A 14,099-nucleotide genomic window follows, 5' to 3' on the forward strand; every position below is an offset into this window, starting at 1 on the left:
TTAGTAAGTGAATAGGGAGGTAAACTATAGTACCTCCAGATAATGAACTAATTTCAATGTTAAAAAGAACTGAGAGGAAGCGTAGAGGCATTATTACTAAGTGGGGGGGGGCGGGAAACAGTCCACTAAGATTGCATACTATGTGGTTCCAGATATATGACATTCTAGAAAAATCTTTCGAGATGGGAGGTCAGTGGAAAAAAGAGGAGGGAGAGATAAGTAGGTAGAGCACAGAGGATTTATAAAACTGTAGAAATATTCTATATGGTACTTTAGTGATGGGTACATGCCATGATACATTTGTCCAAAACACAGTGTGTAAGTCTAGACATAAAGACTGAACCAAACAAATGATTTGGGGTGATTGTCAATGTGAGTTCACCAGTTATAACAAATATAATATTCTAGTGGAAGCAGTTGATGTGAAAGAGGTCATATTTGTTGTGTAAGGGGAAGAATATACAGGGAAAATTCTGTACCTTCTTAATATACTGTAAACCTGAAACTGTTCTAAAATAATTTTCTTAATTTACAACAGGAGGATGCATAAGAGCTCCTATTTCAAAGCATAAAGAAGATGTTAGCTTAAAGTTCATAAAATCTTGAGAGTGAGAGGCTTGTCCTAGGTAAGTCAACATTCAAAACTGTAAGCATTTTTTAAATATTTATTTATTATTTTCAATTTGATAGGACAGAGAGAAATTACGAGGGAAAGGGAGCTGTAGAGGGAAAGACACCTGCAGTGCTACTTCACTGCTCATGAAGTTTCCCAAAGGCTTGAACCTAGGTCCTTATGCATTGTAACATGTGCAATCAACCAGGTGCACTACCACCTGGCCCCCTGTTGTAGCCATTTCTAAGCAAAAATATTGTTATCGTTATTCCAAGGTGGGGGGGAAGATATGTTTGAAAGTTTGTGCATTTGGGTACAGGCAAACTAGTAGTTTGGCATAATCCATATATCAATATATGAAAAATACAGTAACTATCTATAAATGTTTTGTACCAAAAATAGACTTGGCATGAAGTATCTAGGTAATTGAAACTTTGTAAAATGTTTTTGAAGCATCTGAATGGTTATCCCAATTCACTATTTCACTTTACAACAGGGACACTGCTGTAAAGTCCAAATTGAATATTCTATGCCCTTTAGACAGACACTTCCATCATTAGAGCCTATTAATATTTATACAACAATATTATGTCTCCAGAGTCTAATAATTCAACAGATAGGGACCAAGATATCTGAAAAGTGGAAATATTAAAATGTAACAAATCCACACAAAACTAAATCTAGAAAACTGACCGTAAAATGTGTGCCTTGACTGTGAAGGACAGTTCTAGCTCACTAAACTAATAGCTTGCAGTCAGTTCACTTGCCTGCTCTTATTATTTTAACAGATCAGGAAATTTTCCAAAAATAGCACACAGGCCACTTACTCATTTTGTCACATCAATGAAGAAAAAGCATGCCTGTAAAGACCGGGGAAAATATTGTCCAGTTCCCTTCCATCACTCACCTAATGTCCAGGACAGACTCTGCTCTCTCATTTTTCATGTCATTTAATAAATGTTCTGGTGTATTTTCAGTGGTAAAGAGCCCACTCAATCAGCTCCATGAGGGTGGAAATGTTCTACCACTGACCTCATAGTTCAATGTATTTTAATAATCAAGATTGAAAGGACTTTGTGTCTCTTCATATGGAGGTAGAGATTTTGAGGACTGGGAAGACAGCATAATGGTTACACAAAAGATTTTCATGCCTGACATCTGAGATCCCAGGTTCAATCCCCAGCACAGCTCTGGTCATTCTATCTGTTTCTTTCTCTGAAACTTTTTTTTCCCCAGAGCACTCTTCAATTTTTTTCTTTTTTCCCAAAGCACTGCTCAGCTATCATTTGTGGTGGTGTGGGAGATTGAGCCTGAGACTTTGGAGCCTCAGGCCTGTGAGTCTCTTTGCATAACCATGGTGGTATCCACCCCTGCCCTTTCTGAAACATTTAAAGTCAACAGAGTAGGAAAACTTATAGATTCCCTTGCCACTACCATGAAGACTAAACATGTTAGTTGTTTACCATGAAAACTTCAACCTAACCTCAATATCTATCTACTATCTGCCCAAGTCCCTTGCTCATCTTCCCCCTTCTCCTCCAGAAATAAGCTGCCATTGTAAAGTCTGTGTGCATCATCCTCATGAATTGGGAGGAGAAGGAGGAAGAGGAAGCATGGGAGGAGAAGGAACACGAGGGGTAAAAAGAAGTGATGGTTAGCTGAGGATCCAGGGATCCCAAATTAAATCTCTGCCCTAGCCCCCTTGACCCACCCATCCCACACACACCACCACCACCAAAAGTCAGAGAGAGCTAAGAGCGGTGCTCTCATGTCTCTCTCTTTCTCTCTCTTACCCTTTTTCTTTCGCTCTCTCTCTCTTTCATAAAAATTGATAAATATTTTAAAATAAAAAAGTTACTGAAAGAGGTTAGCATTTTCTAGATGAATTCCCATAAGCATATAGAACACATATTACTTTCACATTACAAATGGCAATTTAAACTACAACACTTTGTCCTTATTTCAAGGAGTGCAGATAGAAAATATTTCTGGATGATTTTTTTTTTTTTTCTTTTCTTTTTTTTTTTTTTTTTTTGCCTCCAGGGTGCCCAAACTGCTCCTGGTGGCCTTTTTTTTTTTTTTTTCTATTGGATAGGACAGAGGAAAATTGAGAGAGCATTATACCAAAAATTGCTAGCATGTTACCAACCAGACTTTCCTGGACAGACAACCCCACCAATGTTTCCTGGAGCTCTGATTCCCCAGAACCCTGCCCCTCTAGGGAAAGAGAAATGCAGGCTGGGAATATGGATCGACCTGTCAACACCCATGTTGAGTGGGGAAGCCATTACAAAAGCCAGACCTTCCACCCTCTGCATCCCACAATGACCCTGGGTCCATACTCGAAGAGGGTTAAAGAATAGGAAAGCTATCAGGGCAGGGGATGGGATACAGAGTTCTGGTGTTGGGAACTGTGTGGAGTTGAACCCCTCTTATCCTATGGTTTTGACAGTGTTTCATTTTAAAAATAAAATTTAAAAAAAGAAAACCATTTACCCTCTAATAAAATTATTTTTAAAAAAGAGAGAGAGAAAGAAAGAAAGAAAATGTGTGTATAAACAGACTTGGTTTGCTCTACCTGATGTCATTCTTTTTTTTTTTTAATTTCTTTATTGGGTAATTAATGTTTTACATTCAACAGTAAATACAATAGTTTGTACATGCATAACCTTTCTCAATTTTCCATATAACAATACAACCCCCAACTAGGTCCTCTGTCATCCCTCTTGGACCTGTATTCTCCCACCCCCCACACCCACACCAGAGCCTTTTACTTCTGATGTCATTCTTTAAGGTGCTTCATTCCTCCAAAGGGTAGTGTCTGAAACCAGCTCTGAGCATGCATGTGAATGAACCCCTGGTTTCACTCGTATTGTGAAGCCCTCAGTCTATATCAACACAACATTGCTAAAATGTGTCATAGGCCATTGTTCCTTTGATTGGAGGAGTAGGCCATCGGCAACATTAGTGAGAGCAGTTTTTCCAAATTATGTGAAGTAATTTCATATCAACATTTCACAAGTGTTCCCTGTGATTCACACCCTTGTCAACACTTGATGTTTCTCATCTTTCGACATAAGTCATTTGCAGGTGAAAGATGATATCTCACTGTGGTTTTGATTAGCATTTCCCTAAGAATAAGTGATGATAAACAGCTTTTCATGGACCTGCCTATCTGTATGTCTTCCTGGTTTATTCAGATTGTTGGCCTAGTTTTGATTGGATTGTTTATTCTTGAGTTCTTTATGTATTGAAAGAAAAAAATACAAAACAAAGTATTTACATTTTAAGGATAAAATATAGGTTGCCCTAAGAAAAAGGTAGAGGGATGAGTAAATTGAGTAAGAGGAGTGACTGTTTAGGGATAGGTGTAAAATAAAGTTTTATGATAATCATGACACAATACATACTGATGTCAAATTTTAATGTTATATGCCTGAAACCAATGACATGTAATGCTTAATATCATTGTTTGCTCTTAAGATATTCAATAAAAATATTTTAATGTGTGAGTAGAAAGACAATCTTTTTTAAAAAAATGTTAGACTAATGATGAATTCATTACTGCAATAAATAAGTAAATACCATGTTAGAAAAAAATGGATAAAAAAATCAAGCTTTACAACATACATAAAATTGGGGCTAGGTGGTGGTGCACCTGATTGAGCACACGTTACAGTGTGAAAGGACCTGGGTTCAAGCCCCCAGTTCCTACCTGCAGGGGGAAAGCTTCATGAGTGGTGAAACAGGACTGCAGGCATCTGTCTGTCTCTCTCCCTCCATCACCCCTTTCCCTCTCAATTTCTGGCTGTCTCTATGCTATAGATAAAGATAATAAAAAAGAAAAAATTTAAAGGCTAAAATTAACTCAAAACAGATCATATATTTAAATATAAAATGAGAAGGTGGTAAACCTTTGTTAATTTCTTTGAAATTTCCAAATGCATTTCTTCAATCATGCCTTATTTTAATAGGTTCACAGTGCTTTTCCTTAGCATTCATTATAAGTTGGTTTTGAAACAATCCAGTATTGTGTCAACTGAGGTGATTACTGATTTCTCCAGTCCTTTAGGAAAGCTCTGCCAACAGGGAACAGGTTCCATTCTATGCCAGTCTGTAGTGCTGTGTATATCCATACAACAACATGAAACATGGCTTCACCAACTGACACAGCATTACCAGACTGGTCATGGAATTCATATCTATTTCTGGTGACTCTGTCTTGCAAATACTTCCAACTGCAGAGAAGTGTTGGGCTTTAAGCCAGCCCCCTCCCCCTGCTCTGCTCCATCCTCCATTGCTGATATTATGGTCTATTTACATAATCATTATTTTGCCTGAGACCCACCCTGCCTGCAGGGTATTAATTCCACCGGTTAAAACCTTCGCAACAGTTGCTATGGAAGCTTTCTACCTTCCCGCTCTTTCGTTTTCTCCACCCCCTTTCCTAGCCATTTCCTTTTCTGACTTGCCACTTCTGGTTCAAAATATATAAAAGCATTGTCTCTGATCAATAAAGACGCATTCCTGCTCCCACCACAAGTTCCTGGTCTCTCTCCCACGTAGCTGAGTAAGCAGCAGCCTAGGTTGGCTCCGGTCAAGTTCTCTCCAACCCAGAGAGCACATGCCCGGGAAGAAACACCCTCAAGCTAGCCCGGCAAGAAGACTTCATTTTGCCACCACCATGGGAATTTCACTACTCCAGGTCAACTTATAAAAAAAGAGGGGGAAGGAGGGAAGGAGGGAGAGAGAGAGAGAGAGAGAGAGAGAGAGAGAGAGAGAGAGACCAAAGTTTCCTGCAATGCTAGATAGCCCTGACTTGAACTTTGGTCACACATGTAACAAAAGAGTTGCATTATCCAAGTGAGCTATTTTGCTGTCCTGGAGAAGAGTTAGTGCAGGATTTGGTCAATGAAAATATAGTGAAATTGAAGATGGATTAGCATAAAGGGCAGCCACTGCTTTGGTGCAAATGTGTGTCAATTCCCTTGCAAAGGACACTGGAAAACATAAAAACATTTCCAGTTATATTTCAAGGAAAAAAAAAAGAGAAAAACTCATAACCTGTAATTTGATGAAATATTCTTATATATGACATCAAAATATATGGAAGAAATAAATTGACATATTGAAGTTTATCAAAAATAAAAACCTTTGCATGAATGTGTGAAAAGTCTGAAAAGCTGGGGTGGGAGTGGGGGTAGAGTTCAGGTCCTGGAACATGATGCTGTAGGAGGACCTAGGTGAGGACTTGAGTTTTATGCAGAAAACTGAGAAATGTTACACATGTACCAATGACTGTATTTTACTGCCATTAATCCCCCCAATAAAGAAAAAAATCAGTATCATGAAGCAGATGAGGAAAATAAAAAGAGGGTGAAAAACAAGATATAGAGTGGGAGAATAGAATTATAAACTGTATACCTGGCAAAAGATGTGTGTCTAAAAGATACAAAGAATTATCTAAACTCAGTAGTAAATAAGAAATCCAACCAAACAATAGACAACAAACTAGATATTTTATTTAAAAAATGTGCAAATGATAAGAAAGTACATGAAAAAAAATCCTCAATATCTTTAGTCATGAGGGAAATTCAAAGGAAAGTTACAAGGATATAACACTGGATGCCTAGAGTGACTAAAAATAAAAATACTGTTCCTTAACTTGACAGTGTGACTGATCTGCCATGTAAATGACCCAGGATCAAGCCAAATCTCTACTGCATTGGAAGAAGCTGCAGTGGTGTGGTGTTTTCCCCTTTCATCCTATCTATCTATTATCTACCTGTCTGTCTGTCTATCTATATCTATCTATCTATCTATCTATCTATCTATCTATCTATCTATCTATCTATCTATCATCTCTTTCCCTAACCCCTATTTTCCTAAACTGGTTGATCACACAGGTTACAACACACAAGGACCCAGGTTCAAGCCCCAAGTGCACACCTGCAGAGGGTGTTGGTATGCTTCTAGTTCTGTTTCTGGGATCTAGTTCTGCTTCTGTTACATTGCTTGACATTGTGGTCTATTTACATGGTCTTTTCTGTTACATTGGTTTGGTCTCACTCCCCCCACCTCCAGGAGATTTGGTTTAGCCCTTGCTAGTTTAGCGCTTCTCCCTTCTCTCCGCCCCCTATCCTACATAGTTCCTGAGTTCCTGCTGCTGCTGCCAGAGGAGAAAGATGGAAGAGCACATTGTGTGGTGATTAGGTGTTGGACTGTTTGCCCGCTCATGAATAAAGATTAAACTGCGTTCTCAGCTCAGCCATGTGTTTCTGGGCATCTGTTACCCGCCCGTGAAGCCAGCCCGGAGAAAATGACAAGAGGGAAAGCTTTGCAAGTGGTGAAGCAGTGTTGAAGGACTCTCTCTCTCTTTCTATCTCCCTCTCTCTCTCTCCCTATCATCCTCTTTCCTCTTGATTTCTGGCTGTCTCTAACCAATAAATAAAGATAATTTTTTTTTAATTTAAACATTGGCTGGTTTTATAAAATAGACACCTGCAGACCTGCTTCACCACTTGTGAAGCTTCCCCACCTGCAGGTAGAGAGCCAGGGGCTCAAACCCAGACCCTTTAGTGGGTCCTTGTGCTTAGTAGTATGTGCACTTAACCTGGTGCTCCACCACCTGGTTCCCTGAAGTGCTAACTTTTCCAAAATTCCATTTTAGTTTGTTTACTGCTCTTTTGAAAAACAATTAAGCATGACTCACTTGTTCTCTGCTTCCTAAATAGTTCTATAAGGATAACAAAGAATGAGCTTCAGTTTTGGATTCTGCTCAGGTGAGAGTTTGGGTAACACTGTAATACAGTACAGAGAAGTTACGAAAGGCTTGCTGCCCATCAACTTAATATAAGGTCATAGGAGAGCTGGACAGGACTACTGACTCCCCGGTGATTTCGTTGATCCAAGGAAGTAAATAATAAAGCCACTGATTAGTCATAGCTAATGGCTCATAAAAATTGGCTTCGTGCACACCCAGGATATTGTAGAGACTCACTTCACTGGATAGAGTTTATATTTGCCAAAATATATTCATTGCTACTGAGTTCTTCTTCTAGCGTTTGCCCTTCTTCCGTAGCCAGTCAACAGCGTCAGGTTGAGCCTGATGTCAAGTTTCGAGACCTCCTTTGAATCTGGAGAGGTGGCAGTCGTTGACTATGTGGGTCATAGTCTGTCTGTAGCCACAGGGGCAGTTCGGGTCGTCTCTGGCTCCCCAGCGATGGAACATAGCAGCGCACCAGCCGTGGCCTGTTCGATAGCGATTGAGGAGGGCCCAATCATAACGTGCTAGGTCAAAGCCGGGTTGACGCTTGCAGGGGTCTGTGATGAGGTGTTTGTTCTTTACCTCAGCTGACTGCCAACTCTGTTTCCAAGAGTCTGGAACAGAGAAGTTCAGTGTAGGCATAGGGGACCAGATTGGATGACGAGACATCAAGCGTTGGACAGGGTGGGTGAAGATATCCACGTATATTGGCAGGTCCGGTTGAGCGTAGACATGGGAAATGAACTAAGATGATGCCGCATCCCGACGAATATCTGGCGGGGCGATGTTGCTAAGAACTGGCAGCCATGGAATCGGGGTGGAACGGATGGTTCCAGAAATTATCCTCATGGAGGAATATAATTTGGAATCGACCAAGTGGACATGGGGGCTACGGAACCATACTGGGTGGGGCACAGTTTTCTGCAGTGGAATAGCATAATGCCAGAGATGATGATTGTAGTGTGAAAGTGCTCACGCCCCATGAGGAGCTGGCCAGTCTTGCAATGATGTTATTCCTCGCGCCCACCTTTGCTGCAGTTTTTATGAGATGTTTGTGAAATGACAGAGTACGATCGAGAGTAACGCCAAGATAGACTGGCTGGGCTTCATGCCGGATTCTCGTATCGCCAAGCTGCACATTAAGCTCACGTGAGGCCGAGGCATGGTGTAGATGGAAAACAGATGATACCGTTTTTGCAGTGCTAGGGATTAGTCGCCATTTTTTACAGTAATCAGATGCTACTGAGTATTCACAGGGATCTCCATCCTCCATCTGTAGCCACACAGAAATGCTATGCACAGAAGACCAACTTCTTTCCAGATGGAAAGCACTGCCTATAAGAGGATTTCTTTTGGGACTTACCTATCTAGCAGAATGATTTTTTTAAATCACCTCATATTGGAAGTAATGATTTACAAGACAGTGTCATTTAAATACAATTTCTTGTCCTCCCTTGCTTGGTGTCTGTATCATTCCTATCACCAGCTCAAGTCTTCCTCCATCCATCTGTTTAGCTAACCATGATATCTAGTCAATTTATTTAGCAGTCAGTGAAATTTTTGTTCTTTTTTTAAAGTTTTATTGATTTACTAATGACAGGCAGAATGAAAAAAATAAAGAGCCAGAGTATCAGTCTAGTATATGCCATGCCAGGGATGGAACTCAGGACCTCATGCCCTCAAGCCCTATACTCCACCTCCTGTGCCTCTTCCTCAGCCACCATCTCCTAATTTTGTGATGGAATATCTTCATCTGAAGTTAGGAGACACTTTTTTTTATAAGTGTCCAAATAATTACCTCTGCACTTTAAATAACTGAGTTAGGGGCCTTCTCCTAAATTTTCTATAAGCAACCAACTGGTAGCAGTTATGGGATATGATTTTGCAATATAGTATGTACACTATATACACAGAAGTGAATGTAAAAAATCTGATGTTTGAGTTGTGATAGGAAAAGTGAACAAGTGATTCTGGAAATCAAGAGAATGGAGTCTTCGTTCCCTACACATTCAAAATTATTCGTGTTGCTACCATTTAGTCAGAAGACTTTATCACTCGAGAACTGGGCTCCATATTAACATATCTTCAGATTATCTATAACTCAAAATGACCTTGGGCATAAAAGTTTTTTAAGTTTTGACAACGGGTACTGTGCTCTTCACTTTGACTTTTTTGTTTATAAATTTTTAGGTAACCAAGAGATTCTTTTTTCTTTCTTTCTTTCTTTTTATTATTGTATAGAGAGAAATTGAGGGGGGGACGAGAGAGAGAGGGAAAGAGACAGAGACACCTGTAGCCCTGCTTTACCACTTGTAGAGCTTTCCTCTTGCAGGTGGGAACTGGGGGCTTGAATCTGGGTCCTTATGCACTGTAAAGTGTGCACTTAACTAGGTGCACCACCACCTGGCCCTGGTAACCAAAAGTTTGTTTTTTTTTTTACTTCTAAAATTTTATTATACTGTAAACCAATGTTAGTATAAAAAATCATAATGCTGAGTTTATTAGAGCAAAGTTATTTACCCTTCTTTGCTTGTTTTTAGTGCTGTGGGTAAAAGCCTGAACCCTAGAGGTGTGGTCCTTGAGCTTTGATTGCAGAGTACTGTGATCTGACAATGTTAACGGATCATGCTCTCTTCCACAGGTATAAGAGTTTGGTCACTGGAACCCGAGCAAGAAGAGTCATTGTTGCCCTGTGGGTCCTTGCTTTTGGCATTGGACTGACTCCATTCCTGGGGTGGAACAAAAGAAGCAATGTCAAAAACTGCACAGAGTCCTTAAATGGAACCACCAATGAAAGCTGCTGTCTTGTGACCTGTCTTTTTGAGAATGTCGTTCCCATGAGCTACATGGTATACTTCAACTTCTTTGGGTGTGTCCTGCCCCCACTTCTCATCATGCTTGTGATCTACATCAAGATCTTCATGGTGGCCTGCCAGCAGCTTCAGCACACTGAGCTAATGGATCATTCAAGGACAGTTCTGCAGCGGGAAATCCATGCAGCCAAGTCCCTGGCCTTGATCGTTGGGATTTTTGCTCTTTGTTGGCTGCCTTTACATGCCATCAACTGTGTCACTCATTTTAAATTAGATAAGGCTGATGATAAACCCAAGTGGGCAGTATACATGGCTATTCTCCTGTCACATGCCAACTCTGTTGTCAATCCCATTGTGTATGCCTACAGGAACCAAGACTTCTGCTATACTTTCCACAAAATCATCTCCAGGTATGTCCTCTGCCAGACAGATGTCTTTAAGAGTGGAGCCTGCCCTCAGTGTTGGCCTATGACCCAGGCTCTGGCCTTTCTTTTTTTTAATTTTATTTTTTTTATTTTTTAATTTCTTTCTTTATTGGGGAATTAATGTTTTTCATTCAATAGTAAATACAATAGTTTGTACATGCATAACATTCCCCAGATTCCCATTTAACAATACAACCCCCACTATGTCATTTATCATCTTTCATGGACCTGTATTCTCCCCACCCACCCACCCACCCCAGAGTCTTTTACTTTGGTGTAATACTCCAATTCCATTTCAGGTTTGACTTGTGTTTTCTTTTCTAATCTTGTTTTTCAACTTCGGCCTGAGAGTGAGATCATCCCATATTCATCCTTCTGTTTCTGACTTATTTCACTCAACATGATTTTTTCAAGGTCCATCCAAGATCGGCTGAAAACGGTGAAGTCACCATTTTTTACAGCTGAGTAGTATTCCATTGTGTCTATATACCACAACTTACTCAGCCACTCATCTGTTGTTGGACACCTGGGTTGCTTCCAGGTTTTGGCTATTACAAATTGTGCTGCCAAGAACATATGTGTACACAGATCTTTTTGGATGGATGTGTTAGGTTCCTTAGGATATATCCCCAGGAGGGGAATTGCAGGGTCATAGGGTAGGTCCATTTCTAGCTTTCTGAGAGTTCTCCAGACTGTTCTCCACAGAGGTTGGACCAATTGACATTCCCACCAGCAGTGCAGGAGGGTTCCTTTGACCCCACACCCTCTCCAGCATTTGCTGCTGTTACCTTTTCTGATATATGACATTCTCACAGGAGTGAAGTGATATCTCATTGTTGTCTTGATTTGCATTTCTCTGACAATCAGAGACTTGGAGCATTTTTTCATGTGTTTCTCGGCCTTTTGGATCTCTTCTGTGGTGAATATTCTGTCCAAGTCCTCCCCCCATTTTTGGATGGTAACCAAAAGTTTTAATGTGATCATTAAATTAGCAGGAGATGAGACCTGTTTCATTCACTACCAATAATTTCCTTCAATCTCAGCTTACCATGTTCCTTAAAAAATTTAGTCACACGAGGCCAGGTGGTCGCACACTTGGTTAAGTGCACACATTACAGTGCAGGAGGACCCAGGTTCAAGCCCCTGGTCCCCACCTACAGGGGAAAGCTTCATGAGTGGTGAAGCAGGGATGCAGGTGTCTCTCTGTTTCTCTCCCTCTCTATCTTCCCCTCTCAATTTCTCACTGTCTCTATACAATAATAAATAAAACATTAAAAAAAGAAAAAATTTAGTCTCACAAAATATTATAACAAAACTTTTCTGTTTTCACTATTTCTATTTCACAGAACCAGATGGGTCAAAACCCTCATGCTAATTCATTTATTTATTATAAAACAGATATATTACTATCCAGCAGTACTAATTCCTCTCTAAAAAAAATCTTTCTTTATGCACATGACTCATATTCCTTCCTTCGGGGATCCAAGAAACATGTTTACTCTATTCCTTCACATCTACATCTGGGAGCCTTATTGATAGAAGTGAAAAATAAATTTAGCCTGAAGAGCTCAGTTTAGCAAATACATCTCCCCATGAAAATTCACACTTTGTATTTAGAGCTCTGAAAAGTGCCTCATGGTTATTTAAAAGGTTTGGGCAATTTTGGAAACGTGAGTCAGTTTTAAAATCTGCAAAATGAATCTTTCAATTGTCTCATTTTACATAAACACCTAACATCAAATAAGTACAAGAACATTAAGAAAGGATATACAGCAATGTCAGAAACACTGTGAGTGTTCCATTAATATCCCTAGATATTAATTCCATTAATATCCCTATCTCATCACTTCAGAGCTTAGGGGCCAGCCTTCCCACTTGCCCACCTGCATTCATTTCCCTGTGGATTGTTTTCTAGCCACTCTGCAGAAGGTCTAAAGTGTCTGGGAATTAACATCCCTCAGCAGGCACCCTCCATCCATGTGGAAAATAGTAAATAAATGCCCAGACCTCTTGCCTTGAAAACCAGTTATCATTGGAACGTGTGTTATAGAGATCTCCCAGAGGAACTCAGTCCTACAGCCCACAGTCTTATTGACCAGTTCTCCTATAGATGTTTGCATCACTCTCCAAATCATTTTTTGCACCCTAGTCTTCTTCTTAGGATCTATTTCTATGACAGCAGGACTCCATAAATGTGGTGAGATAAGAGGTCCTGAGAGGCAAGCCTTAAGAGTCTAGAATTGAATGAATCACCAGCCAACAGTCAACCAGAGCTTCCTAATTGGCGATGAGTGCAGTGGCCCAACAATCCCAGGTATGCTGTGGTGACCCAAGAACTGCAAGTCTCACCTGCCATGAATTTTGGTTGATAAAGATGAAAGAGAATTATGCAGTCCCTCTAGCATTTGGGAGGTTTACAGGTAATTAAAAATGATAAAATCATCTTGTTAAATGCAACTGAAGCTCTGAGGAAGTGATGGCAGGTAGATTCATAGTCCTACCTTCTAAGTTTCTATACTCCTTTGTCTGAGGACTTGAATTCCCTCTAACTACCCTGTATCTTCCCATTTATGATGATTTTCTGTTTGTTGCTTTAAACTTTTAAGTTCAAACTCATCTAGATAAATAGAAAAAATTCTCTTACCAGAGGATAAAGTGAGAAAATGCTAATCAAAGATTTATATGTTTATATATGTGGCATAAATATAGAACAGTGAAATAATATACCATAAATGGATATTGTAATTGTTAAAGCTTATAAAAAACACAAAAATAGGGAGTCAGATGGCAGTGCAGCGGGTTAAGCACACATGGCGCAAAGCGCAAGGAAAGGGGTAAGGATCCTGGTTCAAGCCCCTGGCTCCCCACCTGCAGGGGTGTCACTTCACAGGCTGTGAAGCAGGTCTGCAGGTGTCTATCTTTCTCTCCCCTTCTCTGTCTTCCCTTTCTCTCTCCATTTCTCTCTGTCCTATGTAACAATGGTGACAACAATAACTACAACAATAAAAAACAAGGGCAACAAAAGGGAATGAATAAATTAAATAAAAAATAAAAACACAAAATAGCAGTATATTGAATTATATGCAATATACTGAACTTTAATGCTTGCTTACATATGCATATTTATTGAGATAAAATACTTTTTAAATTAAATTAATACTTATATTTTAAATGTAAAAATGAAAAAATGAATTAATCACATATAAGTAATTTAAAAGGTCAAGAAATAATCACTTAGTTTAAAATGTAATGAATTAATTTATATTGATTAATATAAAACATTAATTAATATATATCCAAACCATATTAAAATTCCAACTGATAATTACAATAGTGCTCTAAACACCTCAGCTCCCTGTTTAATTGTTTAGAGTGCAAAGTAAATTAGTGCAAAATAAATAAGGGTTTTCTTTAAAACTTGTTAATCCCAGTGGCCTTGTTTTATTTACCTTGTTTCATATAGTCATGAATTGACGACCATA

At 39.5% G+C, this 14,099-nt stretch overlaps 1 protein-coding gene across 1 annotated transcript; it reads left to right on the forward strand.

Annotated features, from left to right (window-relative positions):
• The first annotated feature begins 9,991 nt into the window (after window positions 1-9,991).
• Window positions 9,992-11,244, forward strand: LOC103111649 (adenosine receptor A2b-like). The gene has a single exon (XM_060172328.1). It carries the CDS (start codon window positions 9,992-9,994, stop codon window positions 10,712-10,714), a length of 723 nt encoding a protein of 240 aa, XP_060028311.1. The 3' UTR covers window positions 10,715-11,244.
• The last annotated feature ends 2,855 nt before the right edge of the window (window positions 11,245-14,099 follow it).

This window comes from Erinaceus europaeus, chromosome 15 (genome assembly GCF_950295315.1).
Source record: "Erinaceus europaeus chromosome 15, mEriEur2.1, whole genome shotgun sequence".
Classification (NCBI taxonomy): Eukaryota; Metazoa; Chordata; class Mammalia; order Eulipotyphla; family Erinaceidae; genus Erinaceus; species Erinaceus europaeus.

Coding starts and splice junctions, on each gene's coding strand:
- LOC103111649 (XM_060172328.1), top strand. CDS start 9,992: ATGTTAACGGATCATGCTCTCTTCCACAGGTATAAGAGTTTGGTCACT.